Here is a 15,734-nt window from a genome sequence, read left to right as displayed (position 1 = left end):
CAGCAGAACAGGTCACGTATAAAAGTAGGGGCTGTCCTCCAAAATTCCATAAGATGTGGGGTGACTGGATCAAATATTGTGAAGTGGATATACAGGATGAGACAAGTGAAGTGTTACTAAACCAGAATGAGTGAACCATGTAACTTGCTTTAGTATGCTTGTCAATTTGTTGTTGACTCATCTAACACCCTCAGACCATTATTATTGAATATTGTGGAAATACCTGGTGTAATGATGCTCTTCCAAACTGTTTTCTCATATGCAGTGGCCAGTTAGTTTAGCCCCTCCTGTTGTTAGTATTTTGGGCATTTAACCACCCACGCCCATCCTTAACTTGTTCCTGGGCTTCCCTTTCAAAAATCATTTATCATTGGTAAATGCTTTACGTTTATCATTGGTAAATGCTTTACGTTTGACCCTCTTTGGGGACCTTTTGTTACTGCCTTGCAGGCTGACCCTGTTACAAGGATAGTTGCACGATTGCTGATATGTTTGACTGTGAGCAACTTTCTTTTTCCTTTTGTGTCTCACCTTCGCCCTCATGCTCATGACGGCCATGGCGCTTAGAATCGGCTCGCTTTTGTCAACTAATGCTTTAGTTTTCATTTTCAATTTAGGTGGCAAGAAAAGTCCAGTTAGGAATTTACAACGTCAATAGCTCTAACTGGAGCAAATGAGAGACCGATTGCATATCAAATGCTTGTTAGATTTTTGACCTGCTAGAGTGAGAAGACCTCAAATTAACTGGATTAACCTTTCACGTCTGCGTAATGCAGCAGAAACCAGATGCTGCATTCTACCAAATCCCACGAAGTGATTGGCTGTAATTAATCCAAGTGATTCTAGCCAGACACATCGTCTTATTTTCACAAACATTACCACTTTGTGTCCAGTGGATATCGAGGGTGCTCAATTAAAAAAAATAGGCAATAACTTGAAACATTGACAGATAACCTATGCATGTTGCACTTACATTTTGACAGATAACATTAAACTGGCAAGACAAAAGTACATCAGACTTAGGGAATGCACAGTGAACGTTTGCACTGCTTGCCTGTTAAGTTTGGTCTATTTCGGTTTGACGTTTTTGTTTATTTTTTTGGATTTTGCAAACAACCTTTGCAGTGCCCCCCTTGTAAATTTGCTCACTCTACAAACGTGCACCAGATTTAGTAGAATCAAAGTCTGAATATCGTGCAGTATTTTTTCCAAAGTTTGGTGCAAAGTTTTCAAGGCAGGAGCGGTTGACAATACCCAATGGATTTTCAATAGAATGTTGTAACAGTCTTGACTACAAAGATGTGAATAGCTATTCACACATGGGCATCCAAACAACCACCCCCTATCTGTGAATGACAGTGGGGAAGGTCACTAGCCATGGGCAGGTTTGGAGCTTAAATAACTTAAACTGCTCAGGAAAATTCTATCCTACATGCATTCATTTCACTTTTAATATGTTGGTGTTTATTTAGTATAACAACAATGAAGATACACTGTTCCAAAAAGAAATCGACAGGAGAAAGAACACAAAGAAGTCCTAATTCTAGGAGCAAGAGTCCTCGCACACCCAAATGTGGGTGTCATGCTTCATCGGAATCGCTCCTCGTCAGACCGGCACTGCAATGTCTGACGGGCACCCCCATAGGGGGGCTCTTTGCCAGAGATCTTTTCTCGATGACGCAAAGACCCCAAGAGTGAGTTTGGAAGAAAAATGAGAAAAGGAGACACACACTAAAGGTTAAAATTGGCTCAAGACCCAAACCTAGGGGTAATCATTTTATTAATCACTGGTGGGTGCAGGCCACGATTAAAAACGATAAGGCGAGTGAAATTGATATAATGATCAAACACTCTCAACCACACTTATTTGAAGAAGGAAGGTGAGGAACTACCAAAACATCCCTGGAAAAGGGTCAACATGTTTTGCATCTCTATGGTCCAGCCGGATCCCGTGACGCTTCTTCAGGACCAAATGAATGTATACTTCTCCTATAACAAAACTGCAAAGACTCCTATGACCTGCAACTGTCAGTCATAATGTCTCCAGTCACTTACACTCGTCCGGTGTCACTCGAACGTACTATTCCTAAATGTCGCCCCTCCTAGTTGAGGAATGTGCTTCATGGGACAGCTTAGGCCAAGGGCCGGGTGCAAAACTTTTGTCTCGCTCCTGAACCATGAAGGGTCACCTACCCCTGGCCGCACTCCCAAATCAATGATTGAATTCCACCATAAATATTTCTCACCATCATTCGTCTGGTCTTGTTCAGGTCTTCTTGTTTTGTGATGCAAAGGACACTCCATCATTATCAATTAGGTTTGTTATATGTAAATGTCAAAAATAAATAAAGGCCTAAGAAGTATTCTAATCAAAAGTAGCCTGTGTTGCCTTAATCAGGAAAAATTGAGCCTTGTTTTATGACATTTTCTATATGCGTTTAAGATGACCCACCGTGCAGAAATTGTATTTAATTTTGAAGATTCAAGCTCATCACTTTGGGCCCAGTTACAAGTTAGACAAAGTGGTACCCTCTGATGGCAAAGCTGGCCTGCTATTCCCACACCTGTATTTCTTTGTTGAAGGCTAGAAAACCTAGTTTCTAAAAGCTGTTTGGGCTTGGCCTGCAAATGGGCCCAGTGCCTAGCCCACATTGACCCCCCCACTCCCTAAAACACAGGGGGAAGTACTCAATGCTTCCCCCTACCAAACCACATTCTCCCCAGTCAACTGACAACCTCTGCTCCGTACCCAACCCCCCTTGCCCACCCTCCATCTCTCATATTTATAATCTGCCCAGAGAAGGTAGTAAGTGGGATCAATATACCATAGGGAATTGCGATCCAATGCTACATTTGACCTAGCAAAACCAGGTCTGTGTGATTATTTCCCTTTCTGTGGGGGTTGTCTTTAATAGATGGATTTATGATTGAGGATACCAGCAGCAAAAGTTAATTCTTGCCGCACTGCATACACACACATAAATCTACATTACTTGTAATTAGAGCCACAATGTTGAATATTCTGTGCAGCATAAAATTTGTTTTCCTCTTACTGAACTTGAGTAAAATATTGATCTTTGTTTTTTTTTCTGTAGTGATTACCACAGTCTTGGCAGAACCACATATGATGAAAGAAAAAGCAGTGTCTGTCTATCCCTACTACCTCACATTGGATTCAGCGTTATACGGAAAGAACAGACCAGTCATGAAACTTCCTGAACTCCTTCGATTACCTATTAATCCGTATATATGGCAGTATCTTCAGAAAGACAAGAAATCATTGGAAGACATAAATAGGGAAATGTCGGAGTCATACTGTCAGCTAACCTGGCCTCACTCAGGAACTCCTCGCAAAGAAGTCATTCTTGCCCCTTTAGCTTCCTTATCGAAGCAGAGGAAGATTCTAGCCAAACTTGCTAAAACATGGAATGAAGACGTTCCCAAGAAGTTCTCAAACATCATGGAAAAATTTAAAGCCATTGAGCACTCCGTGAATCCAGAGATGTGGGCGGTTATGAAGGAGAAAGTGACTAGTGCAGTGGGAGTTGAAGTTTTTATCATATCTGATGTCAGCAGTAACAAAATTGGTCTGGCAGGAATTGTGGAAAATGTTGTCCAAATGGACATGCAATTCATCGAAATCTTAAAACAGACCATAAAAGAAGTCGAAAGGAAAACTCAAAGTATCTGTGAAAGCTTGCATCTCTCTCAGGCAGAGTACTCAATACTGGTCTCTGACAAGTTAGGAGAGGGTGTTCATAAGACCTTCCCAGAAATGAAGCTGGCATATGAGGCTTCAGCGAGCAGCATTCATTTTTCTGGCCTTCCTTTAGAAGTGTTTGCTGCCAAAAGTAAGATACTTGAATGGGAGCGAACTTTACAACAAAAAACAATTAATGTTAACCCTCACGTGTTGCACTTTATTCAGCAGGTTGATAATGAGGATCTTTCCTACATCTTGTTAACAGATAAAAATATCAGTGCTATTTGTACGACTGAGGGCAAAATGGTGCTGTTGAAAGGGAGCTCGCAAAATGCTATAGAAAAAGCTGAAAAACAAATCAAAGAGTCTATAATCTACAAATGGGTTGATTTAGAAGACTGTTCTGTAATCAAAATGAAAGAATGGCATACTTTAATAAGTAATTTATTAGATACCTTTAATTCAGAGAGGCAGGCTGTTTTAATTGAGGTTGAGGAAAATAGAGTAGTAATTGTTGGATATTCAGTGGCAGTAACAGAAGTCTACTATCAGGTTTCTAATTTCATTGATGAGAACACTCAAATGGAGAAGTCCATCCCTCTTGGGTATGAAGTGGTGGCACAGTTTTTGCAAGAGGAGAAAAAGCAGATGTTGCTTGAAATTCAGAAAAAAAACATTAAAATTGATTTTAACCGTCAAGCTATGAGGAGACACATTTCATTGTCTGGTCCACGTAGAGATGTGCAGGTCATGGCCGGGGTGGTCCAAAAGGTCCTATCTTCACTACATTCGAAAGTCCTCTCCATTAATAAACCAGGAGCCAAGAAATTCTCCCAAAAATCAGAGGAGACGTGGTTTATTACAGTGAAACAAAAATTCAACTGTTACATGAGGTTGGCAAAAGACGGAGAGAAATGCGAAGAGTATTTTGAAGTAGAGGCAGACGTTCCCAGTTACCATGTCAACCTGCAAGGCGGAATAGTTGTAGGGGCTTACAAAGATGATCTGCCTAGACACCCTGTTGACGTGGTGGTGAATGCTTCAAATGAAGACCTGAAACATATTGGAGGTGTTGCAGAGGCACTCCTGAAAGTGGCGGGCCCCCAGCTCCAAACTGAATGTGACAGTATTGTTGAGAAGCTAGGAAAACTGAAGGCCGGGGAGGTAGTGATAACACCTGCTGGAAATTTACCCTGCAAACAGGTGATTCACGCAGTTGGGCCCCGGTGGTGTGAATTTACACCAGCTGTTGCAGAGAGCTTGTTGAAACAGTCTATTAAAGGAAGTCTCAAGCTTGCTGAGCAGTATAATCACAATTCCATTGGGATCCCTGCAATTAGTTCTGGCATTTTTGGCTTCCCATTAGACCTTTGTGTCAATTGTATTGTTGGTTCGTTAAAGGAATACATGGAAGATCATAACTGGATAAGCTGCCTGCATCACATACATTTTGTCGATAAATGTCAGAAAACAGTGGATGCCTTTACTTGTGCGTTGAAAAAACACTTCGGAGGTGGTCTACAGTTGCAGCCTGTGCCAAAATTAGCAAGCCACACTAAACCTGAAAAAAGAAAACCTAGAAACCAACAAGATGTTCAGGTGGTAAAAACAGAAGAAGGACTTACTATTATTTTGGAACAAGGAAACATTCAAGACGCAACAGTAAGTTTTTATTTTTATTTTTTTGTAATTTTTTTTTTTTTCCTTTAATTTTATTTATTTTTATATATATTCTGTATTATGCCCCTAAAATTGTAATTGTATGTTCGATGGCATCTGTCGCTGTAGATACGCATGTTCTGCAATAGCTCGCCATCTGGTGTTGGGCCGGAGTGTTACAAGTTGTTTTTCTTCGAAGAAGTCTTTCGAGTCACGGGACCGAGTGACTCCTCCTTTTGTCTCCATTGCGCATGGGCGTCGACTCCATCTTCGATTGTTTTTTTTCCGCCATCGGGTTCGGACGTGTTCCTGTCGCTCCGAGTTTCGGAACGGAAAATTAGCTAATTTCGGAAGATTTTCGTCGGTATTGTTGCGTTCGGGATCGGCGTACTTAGATTCCACACCGCATCGAAGATCGAAGAGCTCCGGTGCCCTTCGGGGTAGTTTTTCGATCCTCCGTCGGGGCCTGGTCGGCCCGACCGCGTGCTGAAGAACGCCGATGGAACGGACCCCGTTCCGTTTCTGCCCCAAATGCCACAATAAATACCCCTACACAGACCAACACTTGGTCTGCAACCTGTGCCTGTCACCTGAGCACAGCGAAGACACCTGCGAGGCCTGTCGTGCGTTCCGGTCCCGAAAAACACTCCGAGACCGTCGAGCCAGAAGACTTCAGATGGCGTCCGCACCGACAGCCCAACGGGAGTTCGAGGAACAGGAAGAGGAAGGTACCTTCTCGATCCAAGACTCAGACTCCGAAGGATTCGACGATACACAAACCGTGAGTAAGACGTCGAAATCCACTCAGAGGAACATTTACAAGGCCCAGGGGACGCCACTGCCACCAGGCCATGGCTCGACCCATAAATTCGGTGACCGACCGTCGGCACCGAAAAAGGCCCAAACAGTGCCGAGATCGTCCGACTCCGGTCGAGACACCGGCACGCAGCCTTCTCGGGACCGAGAAAGTGCTGGAGACAAGCCTCGACACCGAGATGCCGGTGTGGACACGGCTCGACGCCGAGACAGCGGCACCGAAACAGATCGACGCCGAGAGGTTTCGGCCCCGAAAAGGAAAAAAGTCACCTCGGAGCCGAAAAAACACGCAGACAAAGTTTCGATGCCGAAACAAACTGCAAGCGACCCAGCTTCAGGCTCTTATACAGAAGAGCACTCGCTAACCTCCCAAATGCAGAAGCATAGGTTTGAGGAAGAGCTACAAGCAACTGATGTGGACCATACGCAAAAGCGTATCTTCATTCAGCAGGGGACAGGAAAAATAAGCACCCTTCCCCCCATTAGGAGAAAGAGAAGGTTGGAGTTCCAGACGGAACAAACACCACAACCAAAAGTGGTGAAAAGAGTTACCCCACCACCCTCTCCTCCGCCCGTGATTAACGTTTCACCAGCACAAACTCCATCACACTCCCCAGCTCACACCACCATGAGCCAGGGTGACCAAGATCAGGACGCATGGGACCTATACGACGCCCCAGTGTCAGATAACAGTCCGGAGGCATACCCTACAAAGCCATCTCCACCAGAAGACAGCACCGCGTACTCTCAAGTGGTGGCTAGAGCAGCACAATTTCACAACGTAAGCCTCCACTCAGAACAGGTCGAGGATGATTTCTTATTCAACACACTCTCCTCCACCCACAGCTCATACCAAAGCCTGCCTATGCTCCCTGGTATGCTCCGGCACGCAAAAGACATCTTTAAGGAGCCGGTCAAAAGTAGGGCAATCACACCAAGGGTGGAAAAAAAGTATAAGGCGCCTCCTACGGACCCGGTTTTCATCACTACACAGCTGCCACCAGACTCTGTCGTTGTAGGAGCAGCTAGGAAAAGGGCCAACTCTCACACATCTGGAGATGCACCACCCCAAGATAAAGAAAGCCGCAAGTTCGATGCAGCTGGTAAAAGAGTCGCAGCACAAGCTGCAAACCAGTGGCGCATCGCGAACTCCCAGGCACTACTTGCGCGCTATGACAGAGCCCACTGGGACGAGATGCAACATCTCATTGAACATCTGCCCAAGGACTTACAAAATAGGGCAAAACAAGTGGTTGAGGAGGGACAGACCATCTCCAACAACCAGATACGCTCCTCCATGGACGCTGCAGATACAGCTGCACGGACAATTAATACATCTGTAACTATCAGAAGGCATGCATGGCTCCGAACGTCTGGATTTAAACCAGAGATTCAACAAGCAGTTCTCAATATGCCTTTTAATGAAAAAGAACTGTTCGGTCCAGAAGTGGACACAGCGATTGAGAAACTCAAAAAAGATACGGACACTGCCAAAGCCATGGGCGCACTCTACTCCCCGCAGAGCAGAGGGAATTACAGCACATTCCGTAAAACGCCCTTTCGAGGGGGGTTTCGGGGTCAAAGCACACAAGCCAGCACCTCACAAGCCACACCGTCCAGTTACCAGGGACAGTATAGAGGAGGTTTTCGGGGACAATATAGAGGAGGGCAATTCCCTAGAAATAGAGGAAGATTTCAAAGCCCCAAAACCCCTACTACTAAACAGTGACTCACATGTCACTCACCCCCTCCACACAACACCAGTGGGGGGAAGAATAGGTCATTATTACAAAGCATGGGAGAAAATCACTACAGACACTTGGGTTCTAGCAATTATCCAACATGGTTATTGCATAGAATTTCTACAATTCCCTCCAAACATACCACCAAAAGCACAAAATTTAACAACACACCATTCCAATCTCCTGGAGATAGAAGTGCAGGCACTATTGCAAAAGAATGCAATCGAATTAGTGCCAAACACACAAATAAACACAGGAGTTTACTCACTGTACTTTCTGATACCAAAGAAGGACAAAACACTGAGACCAATCCTAGACCTCAGAGTAGTGAACACTTTCATCAAATCAGACCACTTCCACATGGTCACACTACAAGAAGTATTGCCATTGCTAAAACTACACGACTACATGGCAACTTTAGACCTCAAGGATGCTTATTTCCATATACCAATACACCCATCGCACAGGAAATACCTAAGGTTTGTATTCAAAGGAATACATTACCAATTCAAGGTACTGCCTTTCGGATTAACAACCGCACCAAGAGTCTTTACCAAATGTCTAGCGGTAGTCGCTGCACACATAAGAAGGCAGCAAATACATGTGTTCCCATATTTGGACGACTGGCTAATCAAGGCCCATTCGTTCATACAGTGCTCAAATCACACAAATCAGATCATACAAACCCTCTTCAAACTCGGGTTCACCGTCAACTTTACAAAATCCAACATTCTGCCGCGCAAGGTACAACAATACCTAGGAGCCATAATAGACACATCAAAGGGAGTAGCCACTCCAAGTCCACAAAGAATTCTAAATTTCAACACCATCATACAACGCATGTATCCAACACAAAAGATACAGGCAAAGATGGTATTACAACTCCTAGGCATGATGTCTTCATGCATAGCCATTGTCCCAAACGCAAGACTGCACATGAGGCCCTTACAACAATGCCTAGCATCACAGTGGTCTCAAGCACAGGGTCACCTTCTAGATCTGGTGTTAATAGACCGCCAAACTTACCTCTCGCTTCTGTGGTGGAACAACATAAATTTAAACAAGGGGCGGCCTTTCCAAGACCCAGTGCCACAATACGTAATAACAACAGATGCTTCCATGACAGGGTGGGGAGCACACCTCGATCAACACAGCATACAAGGACAATGGAACGTACATCAAACAAAACTGCATATCAATCACCTAGAACTTCTAGCAGTTTTTCAAGCACTAAAAGCTTTCCAACCAATAATAGTTCACAAATACATTCTCGTCAAAACAGACAACATGACAACAATGTATTATCTAAACAAGCAGGGGGGGACGCACTCCACGCAGTTAAGCCTGCTAGCACAAAAAATTTGGCATTGGGCAATTCACAACCAAATTCGCCTAATAGCACAGTTTATACCAGGGATCCAAAATCAACTCGCAGACAATCTCTCTCGAGATCATCAACAGGTCCACGAATGGGAAATTCACCCCCAAATTCTGAACACTTATTTCAAACTCTGGGGAACACCTCAGATAGACTTGTTTGCGACAAGGGAGAACGCAAAATGCCAAAACTTCGCATCCAGATACCCACACAAACAATCCCAAGGCAATGCCCTATGGATGAACTGGTCAGGGATATTTGCTTACGCTTTTCCTCCTCTCCCTCTCCTTCCTTACCTGGTAAACAAACTCAGTCAAAGCAAACTCAAACTCATATTGATAGCACCAACTTGGGCAAGGCAACCCTGGTACACAACGCTGCTAGACCTATCAGTGGTACCCTGCATCAAATTGCCCAACAGGCCAGATCTGTTGACACAGCACAACCAAAAGATCAGACACCCAGATCCAGCATCGCTGAATCTAGCAATCTGGCTCCTGAAATCCTAGAATTCGGGCACTTACAACTTACCAAAGAATGTATGGAAGTCATAAAACAAGCCAGAAGGCCATCCACCAGGCACTGCTATGCAAGTAAATGGAAGAGGTTTGTTTGCTACTGCCATATTAATCAAATACAACCATTACACACAACTCCAGAACATGTAGTGGGTTACTTGCTTCACTTACAAAAATCTAACCTAGCTTTCTCTTCCATTAAAATACACCTTGCAGCAATATCTGCATACCTGCAGACTACCTATTCAACTTCCCTATATAAGATACCAGTCATTAAAGCATTCATGGAGGGCCTTAGGAGAATTATACCACCAAGAACACTACCTGTTCCTTCATGGAACCTAAATGTTGTCCTAACTAGACTTATGGGTCCACCTTTTGAACCCATGCACTCCTGCGACATACAGTTCCTAACCTGGAAGGTGGCATTTCTCATCGCCATTACTTCCCTAAGAAGAGTAAGCGAGATTCAGGCGTTTACAATACAGGAACCTTTTATACAACTACACAAAAATAAAGTCGTCCTAAGGACCAATCCTAAATTTTTGCCAAAGGTTATTTCACTGTTCCATCTAAATCAAACAGTGGAACTTCCAGTGTTCTTTCCACAGCCAGATACCGTAGCTGAAAGGGCACTACATACATTAGATGTCAAAAGAGCATTGATGTATTACATTGACAGAACAAAAAACATCAGAAAGACTAAACTCTTTATTGCATTTCAAAAACCTCATGCAAGAAACCCAATTTCAAAACAAGGTATAGCCAGATGGATAGTTAAATGCATCCAAATCTGCTACCTTAAAGCTAAACGACAGCTGCCCATTACACCAAGGGCACACTCAACCAGAAAGAAAGGTGCTACCATGGCCTTTCTAGGAAACATCCCAATGCAAGAAATATGTAAGGCAGCCACATGGTCTACGCCTCACACATTCACCAAGCACTACTGTGTAGACGTGTTATCCGCACAACAAGCCACAGTAGGTCAAGCTGTATTAAGAACATTATTTCAGACTACTTCCACTCCTACAGGCTGATCCACCGCTTTTGGGGAAATAACTGCTTACTAGTCTATGCAGAACATGCGTATCTACAGCGACAGATGCCATCGAACTGAAAATGTCACTTACCCAGTGTACATCTGTTCGTGGCATCAGTCGCAGTAGATTCGCATGTGCCCACCCGCCTCCCCGGGAGCCTGTAGCAGTTTGGAAGTTACCTTCAATTATTTATATATGTGTCATCTCAACCTTAAATAGGTGCATACTTAGTCACTCCATTGCATGGGCACTATTACTACAATTCAACTCCTACCTCACCCTCTGCGGGGAAAAACAATCGAAGATGGAGTCGACGCCCATGCGCAGTGGAGACAAAAGGAGGAGTCACTCGGTCCCGTGACTCGAAAGACTTCTTCGAAGAAAAACAACTTGTAACACTCCGGCCCAACACCAGATGGCGAGCTATTGCAGAACATGCGAATCTACTGCGACTGATGCCACGAACAGATGTACACTGGGTAAGTGACATTTTCATTATATACTAAAGTAAAGCAATAATGATTCCAATGCTTGCAGGTAGCAACTAGTAGCATGGAGCAGAACATAGAGAATTAATATTCAGAATTCGGTTTGGGTGTGTTTGAAAATATATAGGGCTTTAAATCCTTTCAAAAGCTTTCAGCATGATTCTTTGCAAGACCATGCTGATAAATCTGGGTCTATATTGACATCGAGGAGTTCTGGTGACATTTATAAATGTCCCCTGGGTCTGGTTTAAACATAACTCAGTTATAGTCTGCTAGAGTAGACATAAATTCTTACAGTACCTTAATTGCAGTCCTTGAGTTGTAGCTGTTTTGATTCTTAATGTTGCTGTCGTTATTGCCAGATCTGTATTTGCTTGGTGTGGCTGTTAGGCTATTTTCTCATGTAAACATAGAAAAGCCATATTCTCTGTTCATTTTTGGACCTAGTGAGGAGGGACCCATCATCTGATCTATCTTGCCCTCCAAATAGCCACTTTTCTCAGTTCATTCACTATAAGTGTGTAGAGGTGCATTAATTGTGGTGCAGGGCCTGACCTTTGATTATTATGATTTCTCAATCACCCACCACGAATTGGAATAAACACTTTCATGGAGACAGCACCTTCCATTTGTCTTATTTATCAAATCCACCTTATGTTTACTTAAATGTTTTACATCTCAAGGTCCCTTTGCCTCACTTTCTAGTCATTTAGTCATGCAATAGCCTGTAGAGACGATGCTACATTAAGGACCTGATTATCCAGTTTCTTAGAACACTCTCCTATTCATGCAAATATCCAAATACATATAGGGTACTTCAAATCTGAGCCTCTTAACTTTCTCTGTGATCAGAAAGGTCATCCAGGATAACCGGGAGCTACGGTGTGATAGATGGTCTGCAAAGTTATAACATGTAGTAAATACATCACAGCTAACTATATTTACTGCCTCACATGTGGTTAGCCAAACAATAAATTTAACTACCTACGGTCAGTGTAAGAATCCTGATATCCTAGATCCTTATGAATATGTGACCCCCTCCAAGAGATTATCCATTACTGTCTGATATAATTGATTTTGCATATCGTATGCACAGGACTTCGATGTTACTCTTTGAGTAAACTGTAGTAGGTTTTTGTACCAGTCTGGACTTTTTATTGTACAGTTTTGTATAGTATTTTGTTTGAATCTGGGTATGAGAGGTGTGAATGAGGTATTGGTGAGATTAGCAACCGTTGTTTTGTTGTTTTATGTTGGTTTAGGAACACTGTTTATATTTATATTCATGGTTATGTTAAATATTTTTCTCATATATGTATTGGCTAAACATACAATAAATTTGAAATATAGAACTAAGTTTTGAGATAAAGGCATGTCTGCTTATTGATATTGTACTTATATATGTGAAAATGGACAAATGAATAAGGCAAATCTATACTGTTATTAGTTATATTACCAATACATTGAAGAACAGAATGGTACTTATGTTAAGAAAGATTATGTTGGGTTCGTGACACAATTTCTTGTTGTATTCACAAGAAAAATATCCATTAATATCTTGTAAACAAATATAGAAAGAATAGGTAGTAGCTATACACAGATTCATAAATGTAATTTGTTTCCCTGGGGAGCTACTATAGTATTGCAGGGACCCTCTGTTTCATTTGGAGAAATTGGTGTGAAACCAATGGTGGATCCCGGAAAGCTATACACTTCTGAAAAGTAGACAAAATTCTGAATTCTGCAAGGGATTATTTGTGTAGATCCTTCAAGGTTTTTCCAATAGAAAGTAACAGTTGAAATACAATTTTGAAATTGAGTTAAAGAAAAACCATTTATGTCTACATTTTCATTTGTAACTTGTTCTAACTATGGCAGATTTTCTAAAGCAGTTTACCATTATGTGAGCTTGTAGGCTCACCAAGAACCTGAGGTACCCAGAGTCAATAACTGAGCTGCACCTTGCAGTGTCTTTTTTTTTATTGTGCAATTAATTTGTTAAAATATGAAGAATGAAAAATGGATATCAAGGAAACTTATGTATTTCCGAAATGGGCACAAGATAAGGAGTGTAGAAGCAGTGGTTATTTGCACATCTCTGAATTTCTGGGTATCTACACTAGCATGTGAACTAGAGGCTATTTCTCAAAATGACATCTTTCTTACAAACTGTCATACATTTGGAAGGAGCAAATGCAGAGAAAGACAATTGATCATATCACTTGTGTTACTATTCTGTGTTTCCACAAGTCTCCCGATAAAAATGGTACCTCACTTGGTGGGTAGGCCCAGTGACCGTGACAGGAACGGCTCAGAACGCAATGTGGACTTACACATTTTGTTCACTAAAAACGGACCCTTTTTAATTTCTTGTGCAACGTGCCTAGCTGTGGATTTTTGGTCTGAGCTCAGCCGGCACCTAAGGAACCTAGCAAACCTGTACATTTGTAAAAACTAGACACTTAAGGGAATCCAGGATGGGGTGACTTGTGTGGCTGTGTGGCTCTTACTAGGTTCTGTCACCCAGAACCTCTTGCAAACTTCAAAGCTTGTCTTAAACATATTTGCCTGACATTTCAGTGGGGAAAGTTCTGGAATCTAAGGGGAACCAGAAACATCCTTCCACCCCCATGCCCCCAAGTCTCCCAATGAAAATGGTACCTCACATGTGTGGTAGGCCTAGTGCCCACGACAGGAAACAGCCCAGAATGCAACAAACACACATCACATTTTTCCACTGAAAACTGACCCTTTTTCTGCAAAGTCCCTAGCTGTTGATGTTTGATCCTAGCTCAGCCAGCACCTAGAGAACCTAGCAAACCTCTACATTGTTTAACCCTAGACACCTAGGGGAATCCAGAATGGGGTGACTTGTGTGGCTCTCACCAGGTTCTATCACCCAGAATCCCTTGCAAACCTCAAAATGTGTCTAGAGAGGCACATTTTCCTCACATTTCTGTGATGGAAAGTTCTGGAATCTGAGGGGAGTTTTTAAAATACGTTTTTAGGCTGACTTTGCTGTGGGCACCCCCACAAGTGAGGTATTGTTATCAGGAGATCAAGGGGAATGCTGTGTGGCATGACATTTGTGGTTTATTTCGGTTTGTGGAAGGATATGGCAAAGAAATGCAAGTGAAATGTTTGGTTTTAGTCCCATTTTGAGGTTTTCAGTTAATTGTGGGTAAGACATCTTGTTGGGATCCTCAAGAGGCGCACCACCCTGTACTACCCTTGGTGTCTATTTTTCAAACATATCTAGCGTTGGTAGATTTTTCCTAGACAAAAAGTGAGCATGCTGCCAAGTCTCCTACATCCGTGATGTACCAAACACTCAAATTGTGACAAAAACATCCTTAGGTTTTGTTAAAAAGACCCCTCACCCATCAACCTAGTTGGTGGCATGCTTCATTATTGGGGGTCCCACCTGAGGCACCTAGCATGTCAGGGGTGTGCTTCGATGCCTAATTACAGCGGAGCAAGTTTTTTTTAGTGAGTTGAATTTCCAACTGAGAGGAGAAGTTCCATAAAATTGTCTTGTGGTTACCCACAGATATGCTATATTTTTAATCCTGGTATCCTTGGACAAAGGTTAAAAACAGCGAATTTCATAATTTGACTGTTTGGGACATCACAGAAGTAAGGACTTGGTAGTGTGCTCGTTTTTTGTTGTAGTTGATAGTAATTTGGGAATGTGAGCAAACTTTCTCATCTCACTCTCTTTATTGGTGCACACACATACTGGTTGGATTTGGCATGAGGGTGAGGGATGATTCAATATATATAATTTTCTTAACAAGAGATTTCACAAAATAAAAATGCACTGTTAATAACTGAAAGGTCAAAAAACCGAACCAGTGACTCACAGTTTGTGAGCTGTGAAGCCGTGTCAAGGCACCATCCGCTTTACAGTCCATTAACACACCTTTAATATATGATACCCACAAGACCATTCACACCGCAGGCCCAGCACATTACAGCACTCACATACACAGCACCATTGAAGGGTCCATCCCTTTCATAGGCCCACATGCCTGACCCAGCAATCACACTGGCTAGCCGTGTGTTTGGACTGGCGTTTGTCTGACAGTGTTTCTAGTGACCTGCAGTAAGTCACCACTCACACACCGCCAGCCAAGGGCCAGTCTGTGCACACTGCCAGCCACGCAGACGGCCAGCCAACTGCCAGTGCATGTACTCTGCCATCACATCTTTTTTTTTTTAAAAAGACAAAAAAATCAATTATAAGTTTTTAAAAAAAATTTACAATTTTTTTTACAAACCCAACAGCTCTAAATAAATTCATCACACTAATGGCAACCGTGAAACTGAAAAATAATATAAAATGATACAGACCGGAGACAGTGCGTCGCTCACTGGTGCTCTCAAA

The 15,734-nt window shown here is 42.7% G+C and overlaps 1 protein-coding gene across 1 annotated transcript in view; it reads left to right on the top strand.

Annotated features, from left to right (window-relative positions):
• The window catches only part of LOC138284949 (protein mono-ADP-ribosyltransferase PARP14-like), a 745,301-nt gene that overhangs the window by 191,371 nt on the left and 538,196 nt on the right, over nucleotides 1-15,734 (top strand). Inside the window, exon 7 of the mRNA XM_069224296.1 lies at nucleotides 3,096-5,365. Within this exon, the coding sequence (XP_069080397.1) occupies nucleotides 3,096-5,365 (2,270 nt within the window). The remainder of the gene's footprint in view (nucleotides 1-3,095; nucleotides 5,366-15,734) is intronic.

Source organism: Pleurodeles waltl, chromosome 3_1 (genome assembly GCF_031143425.1).
Source record: "Pleurodeles waltl isolate 20211129_DDA chromosome 3_1, aPleWal1.hap1.20221129, whole genome shotgun sequence".
Taxonomy (NCBI): domain Eukaryota; kingdom Metazoa; phylum Chordata; class Amphibia; order Caudata; family Salamandridae; genus Pleurodeles; species Pleurodeles waltl.
This window is presented reverse-complemented; position numbering and strand designations above follow the sequence as displayed.